Source organism: Brassica napus, chromosome A1, assembly GCF_020379485.1.
Source record: "Brassica napus cultivar Da-Ae chromosome A1, Da-Ae, whole genome shotgun sequence".
Taxonomy (NCBI): Eukaryota; Viridiplantae; Streptophyta; class Magnoliopsida; order Brassicales; family Brassicaceae; genus Brassica; species Brassica napus.
The window spans coordinates 26,281,127-26,299,797 of record NC_063434.1 but is presented as its reverse complement, the minus strand read 5'-3'; the positions used below and the strand labels follow the sequence as shown (position 1 = coordinate 26,299,797).

General features: G+C 31.1%; 3 protein-coding genes across 3 annotated transcripts; all 3 read right to left on the bottom strand.

Annotated features, from left to right (window-relative positions):
* Nucleotides 1-2,195: 2,195 nt before the first annotated feature.
* On the bottom strand, nt 2,196-6,355 carry LOC106380672 (squamosa promoter-binding-like protein 5). The gene is made up of 2 exons (XM_013820478.3): nt 4,810-6,355; nt 2,196-4,717 (listed from the first exon to the last, which is right to left on the bottom strand). The coding sequence occupies exons 1-2, from the start codon at nt 5,127-5,129 to the stop codon at nt 4,507-4,509; spliced, it is 531 nt and encodes a 176-aa protein (XP_013675932.1). The 5' UTR covers nt 5,130-6,355; the 3' UTR covers nt 2,196-4,506.
* A 479-nt stretch (nt 6,356-6,834) lies between these two features.
* LOC106380678 lies at nt 6,835-8,622 on the bottom strand. The gene is given in 3 exon segments (XM_013820489.3): nt 6,835-7,279; nt 7,282-7,381; nt 7,578-8,622. Coding segments are annotated over 3 exon segments (468 nt in total). The 5' UTR covers nt 7,713-8,622; the 3' UTR covers nt 6,835-7,046.
* A 2,097-nt stretch (nt 8,623-10,719) lies between these two features.
* LOC106380687 (VQ motif-containing protein 19) lies at nt 10,720-11,707 on the bottom strand. Its single transcript, XM_013820501.3, has one exon. It carries the CDS (start codon nt 11,526-11,528, stop codon nt 10,878-10,880), a length of 651 nt encoding a protein of 216 aa, XP_013675955.1. The 5' UTR covers nt 11,529-11,707; the 3' UTR covers nt 10,720-10,877.
* Between the last annotated feature and the right edge of the window lie 6,964 nt (nt 11,708-18,671).

The following is an 18,671-nucleotide window of genomic DNA, read 5'->3' as shown; positions in this document are numbered from 1 at the left end:
TTAAAAGAAAATATAGAGATGTATATTGGAGATGCTTTTATAGATGTATATATTGGAGTAAATCCATCTCCATAATAGAATTTCTCTATTTTAAGGATATAAAGATGAAAATGGATGGGGGTGGGGATGGTCTTATTGGAATAAATAAAGGCCCAAACAAAATTAAATGAAATAGGTACTCTGTGTAATCTTCTAATCAATGAAAATTGCATGTTATTACATTAGGTTTGAAATACGCTATGTGTTAGCCTATTTTTTTTTTTGACGCTGATTTATTAAGATATTACAATTACGATATGAGAAAGATTACATAGACGATTCGACAACCGACAATAGTACATGCCTTATGATGACCTACGCCTAACTGCATCACCTGAGCTGTCCTATGAAGATCCACGCCTGGCCAGATTTATTTGCACCATGTTGAAGATCCCTTGTAAGCCTTTCTTCTGTAGTCTGCATAATTGTTTAATAAACCGCTCTCTCCGGGACTTGAAACCTGGATTTCCTGTAATCTGCAATAAATTGCATAGTCTGGGATTCGAATCCCAGACCTGGGTGTAGAAGCGTGCTTCCACATGTGTTAGCCTATTAAGTGCATAGATTCGTAATTAACAATCACCTCCCACGTAAACCTTAATAATAAAGCCTTAGCAAACGTGCGTATTCCATAGATGAAAACATAGTAACACAGGTGCTAAAACGTGAATGAATCAGTTGTAACTCCTCATCGTATATATAAAGATCAAGATATTACCAAAAGACAAACAAGAGTACAAGACATAAACTAGCACAATGCAAAACAGTGAGAAACAAATGGTCTCGTCATCTTCATCTCCCACCGTAAGTTCACGAGCGAGGATTCTCCTGTCCCTCCTGAAAACCAACCCATTCCGTAAACTAGAAACGGATGATCTCAATGCCAACCCGCCGACGTTTAGCGTATTCTGCGGAGGAACCGAACTGTACTCGTTCCCGGCGTCACAGTCGGATGCAACGGAAAGAGTTCAAGAAAATGTCAGACACTTCATAGGAAACTACATTTCTGTCTTCGTTGTAATTTTCTTGATCTCTTTGTACAAGCAACCGATAGCGTTTCTTACGCTGCTTGCAAGTTTTCCGGTTAAGGATTATCTTGACCATTTGATCACTAAAAGAGGACTTGATCAAGCTTACCCCTTCATTCGTCGTTTACTCTTCTTCATTTCCAAAGCAGGTTGGTAACTTTTTATATATATATATATATATATATATATATATATATATTTCTCGTGATGGATGATGTATTATTTATATGCATGGATCGATCATGTCGGAGTAACGTTTGTTTTGTAGTATTGACTATTCTTCTGATGCGTGCGGAAGTTGTCATTGCTTTTTTCTCGTGTCTTCTTGCAGCTTACTTAGGTAAAAGCTCTAATCTCTATCTCTGTGTTTCTTTTATGTATATATGTGTGTCACTGTGTGCTTATATTTGTATATGCAATGCGTTTATATATGCTATTTATTATTTTTAACAATAATATCAATCTTATATCCTCAAGAGATAACTTATTTGGTTGTAGCTATGTTGCTTCATGGATCCTTAAGGAAGTTGCGTGATTGAGAATTGGAGTATTCTAAAGACGTGGGTAGGAGCTGTATAATATGATAATTATTACATGTAATTTTTTACTGATCAAACTTTCAAGAAAGAAGGTTAATTAGCAAGGAAATATAACATAGGATGATGGTATATATATTCTCGGAAAAAGCGAACAACTGATCTGTTTTTCTAGTGAGAACTGTTGAAAAAATATAGTCCTTTAGCTTTTGAGAATCATGAACAAGTAACATATATATAATTACAAAATGTAATTACTCGACAGTAAACAGTATATCACCTAATAGCGTAAGAGAAGTGTGTAAAAAGAAGAAGAAAAATGAGCATATATAAAACAAAGAGAAAGAAGTTGAATAGAAAATGTATGGGTCGACTGATGTTTTCGATAAATATCATATAGCATCACATCTCCACCGAACTATGACATAGTGCTTAATCTCTCCGAATTAAAATATATAAACTTATTTCTCCACGAATTGAAAATTTCAGATTTATTTTTCCCTAAACCGATGTTTTGAAACTTAATTATCCATATCTAGTGGTTTTGACCGGTTTATTTTTAACCAAACTATTTTAAATCGACGAAACCAAATAAAACAATTTTTTTTTTTAAAAGTGAAAATGATTATATCGAGAATGTATGTTTATTTTTACAAACATACCAAAAACATGTAAAATGATAGAAAACCAGATCAAAAATCAAATCTAAATTTTTTTTCTCATCAATCAAAAACTCACAAAAGAACAAAGAAAATAGAATTGTGGAAAAAATGAAAAATTTCAAAACGATACAGCAAATTTGTATGTAACCAAGAATGCTCCGGCCACTGCCATTGACTTTTCTTACTCCGACAACAACGCTATTAATAGCCACAGCGATAGCCATTGAAATCTTCTTAAGATCCTCAACGCTCGCATAGCTCTTACACACCATTCCCATCAGCCACTTGCTTTTTCCCCATGCATTCGCCGATTTTCTTCCTCTCGCAGCGGTGGAAGAAAATGCCGATCTCTTCAAACACATCCCTCATGGTCCCCAACCACCCCGTTCATCCTTCACAGACTCCACCATTGCTGGAATGGCACAAGCCAACGACCACTGATGGCTCAATCCTCATTGCCTACCTACCACACTCACATGCCTTTCCCGGTAATGCCAAATTCAAACAAAGAACAAGACTCTGGCCCACCGGACTATCTTTCTTCAATGCGTTGACTAAGCTCTTCTTTGATTCGGAGGGTTTAGGTGACAAACCAGAGCATCAGAGCCAGGAACAGAGCAACTCTGAGAATCAAGCTAATACGAGTGTGTTCTTGAGCCTTGATAGTCACCACAGAAACATGAGTTTATTGGAGTGATGACATTCGTGTATGACTTTCGCAAGTAACTTAGTTTGCTTCTTTTATATGTCTTTTGTTTGTTGTTTCCGTTGTTGTCATGACTTGTGTTGAACATAGTTGATTTACTCTCTTTTATTTATTTTTATCTGTCAACAATTTGCCTTTTTTTTGTATTTTTTGTCTTTCTTAAAAACTTTTCTTGACTTGTTTTAAGGTTTTCCTCTTGCATAAGCAAGTGTTTGTTGTTAAAATTATAATAAAATTTTTCATTTTCTTAAAAATTATATGATTCCAAATAACCAATTTTGTTTTCAAGATATTTTTATACTGTATTTCTTCATAAGCAACGATAGCAAGTGCAATTTATAATTTACCCACGATATCTCGATAAGTATGTTATTATAAAATATATTCCCCTAAGAACTCTGCCGTTTTCTTTGTTGCCCTTAACGGTTTTTATTTCTACTGGGTTGCTTGTTGTCTCTTAATTTGCTTGCTTTTGCATGGTGCTTGAACGCCAATGCTATCCTTTGTACCATGGCTGTTTGGCTTATTACTTGCAATGGAAGTTATCAGTATTAAAAAAAAAAGAACTCCGCCGTAAGAAACTCTGGATAATGATGTTCTAAAGCTATAAATATCGCGAGTCCTTAAATGGTTTCTTCAGAAAATTAATGTGTGGATCCCATTTAAATTTTAACAACCAGTCCCTAAAGTCATGAATTAAAGATCGATCTTGGAGAGTTTTTGCACTGTTTGCGGATCACACCGACACGTGCCGGCCCGCGATTGGTTGACTTTTTCTTCTTTTAAACAAATTTTTTTTTTTTTTTTAAGTAACCGCATAAACGGTGTTACCGTTAATCATGCTCTAAGAGGTTGTTTAGATGATACACTTTGGTTAAAAGCAAAAGCTACAATCGCTTTATGCGGGACCATATAAAATGAACCTATATATTACCTATCTATCAGACAACTAACACAAGATAAACATTTTTAATCGCAGATTAATAATATCCGCTATATGATTTGAGAGACTTAACAAGAACCTGCTCTGACTGCGATATTGATCAACTGCCAGAAGCTGGTGGTTGCTAATGTTGGAGACTCTCGAGCTGTTATTTGCAAAGATGGTGTTACCAAACAAACTCTCAGATTATCACGGGCCCAACATGGAGAAAGGTGTAATCGAGAACAGAGGCGGTTTCGTGGAGATGTTACTCGAGTGGATGGCCATTTGGCTGTGGCAAGGGCATTTGGTTATAAGAGTTTGGAGATGCATTTCAGTCAAGAACCATATGATGTAGACTTTTTTTTAATTTGAGACTCAAGAGTAAAAACATATCATAATCATTATTAAAGGTCTTATTACATTTTGTGGATAGGCATCCTTCATATGACAGCATAAAGGGTACTAAACTTTTGTAGTTATATATTGGTGTAGGATTCACTTTTCTTGACATGGTTAGATGCCATTATTTGGATAACAAGATAATGTAGATATAGACCATAAGTAGATGACAGAAGAGAGAGAGCTGGTGTGTTGATATTGTTTAGTTGATCTATGGTCGTTTGAATGATGTGTTGGCCATAGGAAATTTAATGTCTACCTTGTTTCTTTCTTGAGTCTGGATCAGTTGACCGCTAAACCCTCTTCGGCCTGACCTTTCGCCGAAACTGTCACCAGAAACCTTCCTTCTCCTCTCATTGTGTCCTGCTAGGCGCATCCGGCAACTTCTTTTAGCTTCATCAAACTCTGGTAGCTCATGAAACCTGGTCAAACCCAACCCAAGCCCAAAGTATCAAATCGAAACACAAACTTCTTAATAAACTTTAGAAAGTAATATTGAAGGGAAGAATGGTACCTGCTGCATTGTTGACAAAAACGTTGCTTGGCGCCTGAAACAGTTGCAGCAGATGCCTTTGCATGAACTTCACAGACTTTGTGTCTGCGGTAATACTGCTTGGCTTCAGTTAAATTAGCAGTGCACCTATGGACCTGGCATAGCCGCGGTGGAACACGGTCTGTGTTAGTACCCCTAGCTCTCTCCATCATTCTCTTCCTTTTATCTTCATCTCCTGCATCCTCCTCTTCTCCATCCATGCTATTCTCCCATTCTTGTTCAGCAAGGTTGGAGACTATAGCCTTGTCTTTCACGTAACTCCAGCGTTGTGATTTCTCCATTTCTGGTTAAGCTTTTAAGTTGTAGCCTTGAGAAGATGGTGGTGGAACTATGGTTAAAGACTAAGCAATGGTGATGATGGATGGGAATGGGGGTTTGGAGTGAATGTGTTGTGTTCTGAAGTGTTTAAAAAGGGGAAGAAAAGTCAGGAGATGGACGGTGGACCACTGTGTCTTGTATGCTTCTCTGATGGAATATAAGTACTTGATTACGTGATGTGGTCATCTATTGTTTTAGACTTTGGACCCATCTAGACGAGGCATTCCAGGTTAGCTTAAGATTAGAGGGAATGTTATTATGTTGAGTTTAAAATTCTATGTCTTTTTATTATATACTTGTTTTGTATTTGGTTTTAACTTGCCTTGTCTGTGGTATTTGATGTTGGCATGAATATCGTCTGTTCTGGACCATGGCATATGAACACGTTTAGTAGATGCTTGCAAACACTTTTTTTTTTCGGGCGTAAGCATTTACCTATAGAAGATTATATTTTGTGGGAATTCAAAATTACATATTAAAAAAATGGAAAATAAACAATTGAGGTCGCTTTAGATGGAGGGTCAACACTTGTTGGATAGAGAGTTCGTGATGTTTTAAGGTTTAAAATTTAGCTACTTCAAAAGAGATTTTCTTCACAGAGTCCTTTTTCTGTTTGTTTTAAATTTGTTTTGTTTTGCTTTGATAGGAGAAGAAGAGACTCCTCGGCATATTACATTGATCATTAGTCTTTACGATCACTGAAACAAGTAAATAATCTTTCAGTTTGGACCAGCTAAAGAATCATAACATGAAACAAGCATGAGCGTTTCCCTCTCTAAGATGCAATCATCACCACTTCTGTTTACTCTTCTACTCTTTTTTATTTTCCAACTATATGGACATGTTTCTTTGTGGAAATAAAAGTTAATACATTACAGCAGTGTACCTAAGAGAAATAGTTAGAAGTAGTGTGTAGTGAAAGAGACGGGGCATAAAAGGTTTCACATGCCAAACTGTACTCATGTCTTGTATTTATCATCAATGACTTTAAGCTTCTGAGGGTTTGCAGAGCTGCACTTGTTTGTACACAAAGATGTTGTCTTTTTTTTTTCACATCTCCCTTTGATTCTCTCCTTCATCTTCAGTTTTTGGCCCTGCTTAAAATAAATAAAATGTTTTAGCACACCAAAAAGAATGTGCTTATAGGTGAACATATGACTTTTGGCTTTGGTTTTGTAAGCTGTTGTGTGAGCGAGAAGAGATTCTTTTAAAATCTTTGTGAAGAACAAAGTGAAAGAGGGTAGAATATTATGATAAGTTAATGCTCGTCTCTGTCTGGTCGGTACCAGTTTCAAAGTCTTCGCTCTACAAAAAAAAGATAGTACCTAAAATCGAATCTAGATGCTATTATATTAATCTAGGAAGTGGAGAATAATATATAGTCAAAGAGTCATACTTCCTTCTCAGTCATGGCGAATGTCTCTAGTGTCGCATTTTTGTCGCTTTTAATGTTAGAAAACAAAAGGCGAGTAAATATCAGAGATGCCTCACTTCGTTTTCGGCTCCACTTGTCTCCTACATAGCAAAGAGAATTAGTTCTGTTTATTTGTCGTAGATGCCAGAAGCTAGATATGATCCAGCTGTTTTCAGACCCAAACCCACTATCAAACACTTCAGACATTTGTGAGTTGACATACGCTATCGTATCACTAATAAATACAGAGCAGATTATGTGTTTACGTTTGTATATATTATAAGCGATTTTTGAAGATATGTACAAAAGAATTTGCTCAAACTTCAAAACGATTGTTATTTTTCGTTTAGACTAATAAAATCAAAGTTTAACCAAATCTAGCAACGGTTTATTCATAAACCTTCCACGAGCAACACCTCAGTACTGAAACAAACAACAACGAAAAAATACACCCTAACACATTATCTCACGGTGACTTATCTTCACCGCCGGTTTGCTGACGTAGCTCCTCCACACCTCTATACTTCGTCGTGTCGACAGGCTGACTCACATCCTTCAGTTCCACAGCAACCTTGTCCTCTTGAATCCTGTCGTTGTCGTTGTGGTCATCATCCCCCGCTATTGCTTAGCTGATGTTTTGACCCGTTTCCTTCGCCGCTTTCCAGGCGCCATCCATCGCATCCTTCATGTTATCTCCGGCGTCAAGGCTGCATCCGTCGCTTTCTTCACTCCTTCTTTTGCCTTGTCTGACACGTAACTGGTTGTATACCTATCGTCGTTTGTAATGTTCGTTGAACTTTGCTCGTTGTGACGGTCTCTCATGCTCTATAAATAATTAATCTCCAACTGATTAGCTTAAACACAAATTGAAGATATAAGTATATAACGAGAAAGAAAAAATGAAACCTTCTTAGAACCATTTTACAAGTATAACTATAATTAACTTAAATCATAAAAATTGAAAATGTTAACTCAAATGAAATATTTATAAACATGCCTCCGTTTGCCTAAAAGCAGTGAATAAGCGGATGGTAGCTTGTCGGGGGACATAACCGGAGATATCTCCGCCATGAGTTTTTGAAATGGTCACCGTTGCTAATGCTAGTCTCTTCACTGAAAACCTAATCGACATAGTTACTTTTCTTGTTATTTTTTTTTTGGTGTACTTGATTTTACTTGATATATTGCTTCCCACATTATCTCAACTGCTTATGGAGTACGTAGCGAAGATCCAAAGCTTGCGGAAGTCAGTGAAACGGTGCATGGCTGGGCCAACCACACGTAGACAGTGTACGACACGTTTACTAATTGATGTGTAGTGTTTCGACACGTCCTCAGAATGGCATTACTAATGACTTATGACTAAAACCAAGCTCGGTCCATGTTTTTTTTTCGAGCTTGTCCATGTTATTAGGCCGTTCGAAATGTTTCCCATTGAAACTAGTTGGGTTATTAGAGGTCAGGCCCAGCCTGTGAAGAAAATCTGGCAAATGAACCAGGTCCTCATGCCAATGCATGATCAATGAAGCTTTCCACACTCTTTACTCAGGGTGGCTACTAAGGAAGATATTGACAATGGAATGAAACAGAGCACGAACCATCCGATGGGTCCTCTGGAGTTAGCTGACTTGATCGAAGAGGTAAATGCTGTATATGTTTCATTCTTTGTTCCTTTTGTTTCTTGGTAGATATGAAATATGACGAAGATAATGATGAAAATCATCACATGATATTAGTGTATGATAGATGTCGGTTTACTATGGTTATGAACCGGTTACGTTTGTGTAAACAGGTGTAACAGTCACTATATAAATGATACATTGTATCAATATTCATCAACGAAAATGTAACCGACTTTCTGTTATTCTCGTTGATGAAAATTGAATACAATGTATCACTTATATAGTGACTGTTACACTGGATTACACAAACGTAAGCGGTTCATAGCCATAGTAAACCGACATCTATCATACACTAATACATGATAACTTATATATAAGTTTGATTTTACTAGTCAAATAGCTAATGAATCTCTTTTGACAAAACAAAATAGCAAAAGACAAATCATTTGCGCACTACTATTAGTTTATTTACTATCTTAATCCAAACTTCAACCTTCAAAATGATTTAATAATACGATGCTCCTGAAACTGTAATTCTGATATTTTATCCTTCTATTATATATTTTTGTGTTTTTCTTTGGAGCAACTTATATATTTTTGTGTAATTTTAAAGAGACAATGTGTGGAATATCCTCAATTACGATCCAAATTTGCTGAATGCCCATAATTATGGATAACCCAAAAAAGAATAATATTTTGATACTGTGCAGACGAAAATGCCCTTATGCTTTGTCGAAAACAAGTAACTCTAGATCTATCAGCTAAATATTTATATAGCATGTAACAATCTACATAACAACTAACATATCCGCTAATAATTTCAGTATCATCTAATAATTTATGTATCAAATAAATATATCGACTAACAAATCATATATCAGTTAATGAAACTATTAACAATTAATTAGTTATCTATTAAATAGCTCCAAATCTATTTGTAACTGCTAACATTTCATGTATCGATTAAGAATCCATTAAAATCTAAATAATAGCAGGTAATTAATAAAATACCTGCTAACGTATATATTATCTAAAAGTTGATTGTGATTCGAAATTGAAAACATTGGAATTGGGGTGAGATAATAAGATTAGCATTATGGGTGTCAAAAGAATCAGAATAAAAAAATAAAGATCTTATATATTAAAAGAAAAGTCATGACTTCTCATTCATGTGTGATATTTAAAAAAATGGACCATAACTAGAAATCACAATTCATTTATTTATTACTTAAGAAATGTCACCATTTTTAATCTTTAATTCATTTAAATGTTAAACCAACTCCTACAAATCAGTTAGGTTATTTATTTGGGCTTTAAAATTTCATATATTTGATTAAAGATAATTTAGAATACATAGTTTCTTTGGGCTAAGTATATTATTTTGATTTAAAAATTGTCACATTAAATGGTAAAATCTATTAATACGAAATAATATATACTATATTTATAATATCTATGATTTAACTTTTTTGCAAATACATTTTATTTTTAATCTTTAGATTAAATCTAGACTTTTAATATATGTTTAATAGTATACATTGTATGTAATTTATTTAAATATATATGTCAATGTTATTTGTTTGATATTAGATAGTTCACTTTTTAAAAAAATACTAATTGTTTAATCAATTAATTTTTAATTATAATCAAAGAAGATATAAGTTAAATTTTTGTTAACTTTATAATTTTGAACTCAGTTACCATGTTTTTAGTAATGAAAATTATTTTCAATTTTATCAAACTACATATTTTAAATATTTATAAAAATGAAACACTTATTCAACAATATAGAAACAAAGATACATAAACATGTTACATTTTTATATAATTGATCTGATGGAAAAAAGTATCTTGAAAACTATAATATATACCATTCTTGAAGTAAAACTATATATTATGTAAATAAAAAGAAAATTAACACCCGCGCGGTTGCGCGGATTCAAATCTAGTTTGTGTTGAATTAGAAGATGATTTGAAGAATTTGTACGAGAGATAAAGAGATTAGAACACATAAGACCATCTCCAATGGGTTACTCTATTTTTTACTCTAAAATAGAGTAACTCAATAATAGAGTTTGAGTTTGCTCCAATGATACTCTATTTTAGAGTAGAAAATAGAGTGATGAACCAAAAAAAATAAATTACTCTATATTTGGAGTAAACCTATTTTTCACTCTATTATAGAGTGAGAAATAGAGTACCATTGGAGCATTTTTTACTCTAAATTCTATTTTAGAGTGAAAAATAGAGTGGGGTTGGAGATGCTCTAAAAGGGAAAAGAGAGAGAGATAGAGATAAGTGTATTATAATCACAAAAAATATTAAAAAGAAACAAAGTTATATGACAAATTACATGAGTTTTTGAGTGCATCTACGCCAATTACTCAATTTTAAATTGTACGTTGTTTTTAACTTTATATATATATATATATATATATAACTGGCGAGCATCTTCTTATCTTTGACTTCTCTCATATTCTTCATTTTATTGATACTATAAAATTTTTTGACCAAAAAAAAAAAAAATTGATACTATAAAATTTGAATTGACACATTCTTGGTAACACAGTAAAACGAAACGAGAGGATTAAAAAGCAGAGCAGGATAAGAAAAAAACGAAAATTACAGTGGCAGTGAAACTTATTAACATTCTCTCTCGTCTCTCCTCAAGTAGATTAATTCTCCGGCGACGCCGATACTCTCGGAGAAGTCACCGGAAACAACGGCAGAAGCTGCGGCTCCGATTCTCTCGGAGACCGATGCAAGTAATACCTTTTTTCCGAGATCGCTCTCTCTTCCTCCGACAATGGCGACATCCTGTCAAAAGTGTCGCTGTCGTTTCCGTCGCCGCCGTGTTTCAGCGGCGTCACGGGACTGTTCAGTGCCAGCTTCGGGAAATCAAGACAGCTAGGCGACAGAATCTCCTGGTTTCTCGGTGAGAATCTCGGGCTTCCCGCACCGTTTCCGCCGCCGATCATGAGCGTATTGATCATGAGGCTGTTCTTGAGACTGTTGTTGTTAGATCTCCTCTCGTAGAGTTTGTTTCCTGAGTGTTTCTTCGGCTGTGTTGTTTTGATCGGTGGAATCACGAAGTTACCTTTGCCGGAAGGGTTCGTCGGAGGACGCGGAGAGTCTGGGGATCTCGGAGAGGAACTGCCTGTGAGCATCTGGACGACTTGTTTGAAAGAGGAAGTGTCTGCTTGGACAAAAGTTGTCGGGTAATGATCAGATCTGGTTATGATGTGTTGATGTAAAGATGAGGAAGCTGATGAACAAGAAGTGGAAGATTGGGTTCTTGAATCTCCTTGTTTTGTTGCAATCTCCATTGATGTTTACCCTAAAACTCTAATGTTTTTTATTCTGTATGAGTTTGAGTGAAAGAGAAGAGGATGAAATTAAATGGATGTCTCCTCTTGAGGTTTTGGGATTATAAAAGAAGTTGGATTGGTTGATTTATTTAATTTGGAATCTTTCTTTATGGGAAATTTTTCTATTGAAATAAAATATATAAACAAATTAAAGTTGACATGAAGATTTGTGCCCAGGGAATCAAAAGATGTTTTTATTAGGCAATTTTTAAGTTCTTACTTTGAATTTGTCTGCCATATTGAATAAAGAAATTGCAATTAAAAGTAAGAAGTGAATTTTGTCTTGATTAGGCTCTGTTAATATTGAAATCTATTAATTTTACACACTATTCAGAGAAGGCAAATCCAAAACTTTATCGAACAACAAATTATATTTGATATATACTCAAGAGATTTATTTTAAAAGAAAATAATAATCATTCGTAATGCTCCTCCTCTCCGCTGATGTAATTATCAAAGGCATATCTTTTTTTTATGTTTGCATACATACATCATACATGATACGTATATGAATATAAAGGATTATCGTATTTGGGAAATATTCCACAGATACCAATCAAAGTCGTACACATACACATGTGTTGTGTTTGTACATAATGTATGCGTGTGGGTATGACATCGACGTATCAAAATTGCATCTGTGATTTCAAATGAAAGAAACTTCGAGTTCTTTCTCTTATTAGTGGGAAGTGGGAACTGTGGACTTAGACTATATATATAATATTACGATATTACATACTCCTTCAAATAAAAATTACAGGTAGATAAAACCATGATACATTCACAGGGAATGGTAGCAATTACATTTAGCATAAGTGAAATGAACAAATAATGAATTAGTCGAAGTTTGAAAATGTATAATGCTAAGTACATGTTTTTTTTGGATCAAATGCTAAGTAGTAAGTACATGTATCTCAAACTACATACACAAAACATACGGTGCAGTTATTTGTGATTGTTTATTTTCCTTTTTTCTACGACTCGTTCATAGAAGTAGACTTTTGTTAAAACAGATTTAAAGAAAATTTCTTATTAATTTCCACTAGAATAAGTCTAGTCAATGCTTATTTCCTAATTTGAACAAAAATCTTTTGTGCAAGTTACATTTTAGACTGGCTCCTTTTAGAAACGAAGAAAAAAGAATGATGTGATAGGCATGCATGTCTTGAGACGCAAACCCTAATGATTAATATTTAATTATTTATTTAAATTAAAGTCTCTGACCATCGGGACACTTGTATGCCTGAGATTGGCCGGTTTTCCCTTAGTTGAACGAGCAAATACTCATATTAGCCTACCTCTACTAACTATCCCCTATATATTAATTGAGAAGCATTTGAAAATATGTAACCTCAATTTTGTATTAATTAAAAAAGACCCATTGCTTTTGTGGCACATCTAAATGCCTTCTAAATCTATTTTCTAAGAATTCTAGAGCACCTAATATAAAATATAGTTCAATCTAAAGTTGTCCCGTTTTTCCATAATTATATAACATTATAGAACATTATATTAACATAAAATATAAGAAGTATATATTCTTTCCTTAAATAAAAGCTACGGAATTACCTAATATGATTTACATATATAATGCAATTAATGATTATGAATAATAAAGATTTGATAACAATTTTTGCATCCTTCTTCATTTTTGTTTAATTTTATATTATTTAAAAAATTAAACAATCACATTAACCATATAATAAAAATAAATAGATTTTTTCTTATATCTTATATTTTGAATTTTTTAAAATGACTTTAAATTACAAAAATGAGGAAACATTATATGTTATATTTTTTTTAAACGGCTTTAAAGTACAAAAATGGGGACACCTTATATGTTATATTTTTCTTATATGTTAGATTTTTTCTTATATGTTATATTTTGAATTTTTTAAAACGACTTTAAATTACAAAAATGTAAGTTTTTCTTAAGTATATGATTAAAAACATTAAAATGACATGTATCAATTCAATGGTTGGTCTGAAAGCTTTTAAAACCATATGGAAGATAAAAGTCAAAATAATTCAACTGTGGAAACAATACTGTTCACTTTTTTCAAGAATGTGTTCGATGAAAAAAATAAGGTTTTTATGTCATAATTTGTTTAATGTCCACTAAATAACATTATATTAACCTAAAATATAAGAAGTGTGTATTCTTTCTTTAAATAAAAGCTACGAAAACCTAATATGATTTACATATATATGATAATTAATTATTATGAATAATAAAGATTTGATAACAATTTTTGCATTCTTCTTCACTTTTGTTTTATTTTATATTATTAAAAAACAATCACATTAACCACATAATAAAAATAAATTTTTTCTTATATGTTATATTTTTTATTTTTTAAAATGACTTTAAATTACAAAAATGAGGAAACTTTATATGTTATATATATTTTTTAAAAAACAACTTTTAAAATACAAAAATGATGACACCTTATATAGTATAATTTTCTTATATGTTAGACTTTTTCTTATATGTTATATTTTGAATTTTTTAAAACGACTTTAAATTACAAAAATGTAAGTTTTCCTTAAGTATATGACTAAAAATATAAAAATGACATGTATCAATTCGATGGTTGATATGAAAGCTTTCAAAACCATATGGAAGATAAAAGTCAAAATAATTCAACTGTGAAAACAATACTGTTTATTTTTTTCAAGAATGTGTTCGATGAAAAAAATAAGGTTTTTATGTCATAATTTGTTTAATGTCCAATCCGATCAGCCCATAATAAATTAATTATAATTTTGTTCCATAATTTTTAATAAAAATTGATCCGATAATAAATTATATAATAACAACAAAAAATATTGTATATGTATAAATAAAATGATCAAATATATAAATTATCGATAATATATACAAATAAACTTACCCTGCGCAAGGCGCATGTCTTATCCTAAGTTTATAATTAACTTCGGGTTAGCCGGTCCAATTTTAATTGGTATAAATAAGTACTAGGTTAAGACATGCGCCTTGCGCAGGAATAATATTATATATAAATTATTTTTAATTATTATATATTTTTTACATATTATGAAATAATAAATATATATTCATTAATTAAAAATTTAGTAATTATTACGTATATAATTAAATTGGTATAAATACTTAAATAAATTTTATTAATCCAAACAAACACTTTTTTATTTTATATGGCATAAAATTAAGTTTAAATAATATTAACATAGATATATAGTACATTTTTAATATTGACATCTGTTAAAAAATATTTTATACTCATATTATTTTTGATCATTTGTATTTCTTTACAACAATTTTTTTAAATCAATGATAACAATAAAAAATTTGTGGGATGTTTAATAGTTATAATAATTAATAATTTCAAAAAAACATTCAATGCAAATTTTAAAATCTAATATTAAGTTGTCAATAATTGTTCAAAATGTTTATCAAAAAAATTCAAAGCAAATTCTAAATTAAAATACTTATGTATTTTATATGGTATATAATTTATTTTTAAAAAATATTAATAGACATATATATATTATTTATTAAATGAAATTTCCTACTTATGTAATTTTGTAATCATTTGTCTTTATAACATAAATTTTAAACCATGGATCACAAAAATTTCAATGTGAAATTTTTAACAACTTTAGTCATTTATATTTGTTTTTAAAAATTCAAAATATAACATATACAAAAAAATCTAAATTTTTATTATATAGTTACTGTGGTTGTTTAATTTATTTTAATAATTTAAAATTTTGAAAAATGATAGAGAATAGACTAATTTTTATCAAATCTTTGTTATTAAAAATCATTAATTGTCATATATATTTTATCCACATTAGGTAATTCCGTGATTTTTATTTAAGGAACAATGAAGAACATTTATGATTAATTTATGGTTAGTTTAATAAAAAGCTTATTATATATTTATATGGACCAATATATTTTTCTAAGAATCCTAAAAATGATTATGGTGATGACATGTGGCTACAAAAGTATGTTGAAATGTTTCTCTTTTAATATATAGGGGATTAGTATATCTGTATACGATAGTCCATAAAAAGCATAATAAATGTTGATGAAAAGTAGTACATGTGTCGTGTTTAGGCTACACACATTATTTCGTAGAACTACAGATGATTTCGTTAGTTTCCACTTTCCAGTAAAAATTAATTGTTCTCTTTTTTAATATGCTTGCTTAGGCCTGGGCATTCGGGGTCCCAATCGGGTTTCGGTTTTATCCAATCGGGTTTTGGTTTTTCGGATTTATCAAAATCAGTCCCATTCGGATTATATGAAAGTTCGGTTCGGGACCGGTTCGGGTTCTATCGGGTTCGGATCGGAGTTAGTAAATCTTCAAAGAACCGGCAGAACCCAATATACTTTCGGGTTCGGGTCCCAATCAGTTTTTCGGTTTAAAAGTACCTGATTTTTACCTATTTTATAACCAAAACATGAGTAAAATCGGTTCTTCGGTTTTAAAATACTTGATTCGTACTTATTTTGTAACCAAAACTTAAGTAAAATCGATTCAAAAATAAGGAACATCAACTATGATCATTCAAAATCAAACAAAAAGTAAACATATTTACTGATAAAAAAAAACCAAATAAATAAAAGCATAGAACGAAAACCAAGTTGAGAAACATTGTTTAACGAAAACAAAATCAAAATCTAAATACTTCAAGATTCAACGGTCATCTTCAACCATCAACCTTCGTGTAATAGAACCACCAACATTTATGTAATAGAACCACCAACCTTCACGTAATAGATAAGTACTTTAGATGTTGAATATTTCTTAGTGTATTTTGGATACATATTAGGAATTGAGATCATGTTTGATACAAGATCTTTTCGAAGTTTTGAATGTTTCGGGTTCTATCGGATATCCATTTAGATTCGGGTTCGGTTCGGATAATACCCATAACCCGAAATACCACAAAACAAGATCCATTCGGTATTTACATCGGGTTCGGATCGGTTCGGATTCATTTTTATCGGATCGGATTCAGTTCGGATTATCGGGTTCGGTTTATTTACCGTACTGCTTGCTTAATTAATTAACGATTATATATGTTGATGATGAAAAATGATATTTGATCTGCTTTAGTCTTTAATATGCCTGAGTAGTTAGATAAACAAACTAATGATGACAACAGATAAAAAAAAATTGGGATGATATAATGATACATTATTGGTTAATGTAAGCAAATCATATGTTATCATAGCATTTGGTTGAAAGTCAATTCCAAAAATAAGATGTCGAGACAATGACTCTTGATTAGTAGAGTATTATCTATGAATGCGAGAGGAACAAACACATGTAAATCTATACTATACTAAAAGGAGGATATAAGCTCCTCTTAGAGAGTGTCCACGTAGGCACAAAAAATCGTCCAATCAGAGAGTCCGAAGTTGCCACGTCATCTCATTTATTTTTTCGTAAAAAATGAAAAACCAATGCAAAGGAAAGGATCAAACCCAGGTTAGAATGACATGAATATATGAGAGATACCACTAAACCATTGAGACTTTCTTAGACACATATACAAGAATCACTAAATATGTAATCACACTCTTATGTACATTTATAATAATATGGATTCAACTTTCAAGACTCCAATACATTGTTTTGTAAAAAAAAATAAGTAAGTGACTAAGCTAATATATTCTTTGAAAGTGTGAGAACATTGACATATACCACAAAGAAATAGATTTTTGTTTTCGTGACAAAGTTAAGAATTTTGTAAAAGTAAGTTTAACATATAAATTTTCGTGACAAATATGAAAAAACATAAATTTTTGTACAATTTTGACAAAACAACTCAAAACATAGTTCTCTAATGTCTTAATAAAATATTATTTAAGGGTGCAATAATTAAATATATCAATTCAATAAATTTTGTAATTTATAAACAAAACAATAACACAACAAATTTTGAAACATTTGTTTAACCTATCGATTTCTTTTCATGAGAATCCAACTAAACAAGATAAAAAAAACAATTAGATTTATTTAATTACCATTTTATATATAGATTTCATATACACAAATAAATATAATATAACAACATAAGCTTGCTTTCCCCGATTCATATTAAAACCTTTTTAAGTTATCTACCAAAACAAATTAATTAAATCAATCAAATTGTTAGAATAAAACAAATTAAAATATAATTTTATTTTAAATTAAATTATTTAAAAACTGATTTGATGGTAATTTTTATGACATATATATATTATGTGAAAGAAATATAAGCTTAATATGGAAAAAAATCTTAAATACAAAAAACTCTAAAATTAACAAAAACAACTAATAAAAATTAAACTATGATATCAATTGAAAGCTTCTTAGACAATATTAATAAAATATTTAAGCGATAATAAGACAAATTTGATTTTTTTTTCAGCCAAAAGTTTATTATTAATTAGCATCAGTTATTTCAAAATATTTAAGAAATGATGGACTTAAATGATATATGAACTATGAATAGTAGTACTTTGTAAAGCTGACTTAGATAACACATCTGTACATCATTTTCCGTCCTTTTTGATGTCTAAATTCAAAATTTTCAGAGCAGTTATTCCACAAAGAGATCGTATGAGAAATTGTTTTGATATTCATATTTGTTTCTTGACTGTTAAGAAGATTGATAACTGTAAAAATGTCTCCTTCGAATATTATATGTCTATAATCGAATCTCCACCATGAGACAACTTTGTTTAAAAAGTAAATAATTTCATTTTTTATATTATATAATAAATATATATTATTTAGATAATAAAAATATAGTTATTCATCTATTACAAATATCTATGCAAATATGTGAATCAAATACAACAATCAAACAACATAATGATTTCCACAAAGAAAATTTAAAATAAATATATTTATGTTATGTAGTCTTATTTTATATTCTTTAAATAATGTAATACAATATTATACATTATTTTTTTTAGAATTGAGAATTACATATATATCAGTTAGACAAATTAAGCGATAATTAGACAAATTTGATTTTTTTGCTAGCCAAAAGTTTATTATTAATTAACATCAGTTATTTCAAGATGTTTAAGAAATGATGGACAAAAAAATAGAATGA

Excerpts from the sequence above, each read along its gene's own strand:
- LOC106380672 (XM_013820478.3), bottom strand. The coding sequence starts at position 5,129 with ATGGAGAAATCACAACGCTGGAGTTACGTGAAAGACAAGGCTATAGTC. Across the intron at positions 4,718-4,809 it reads TTTTGTCAACAATGCAGCAG|GTTTCATGAGCTACCAGAGT; the intron begins GTACCATTCTTC and ends GGGTTTGACCAG.
- LOC106380687 (XM_013820501.3), bottom strand. The coding sequence starts at position 11,528 with ATGGAGATTGCAACAAAACAAGGAGATTCAAGAACCCAATCTTCCACT.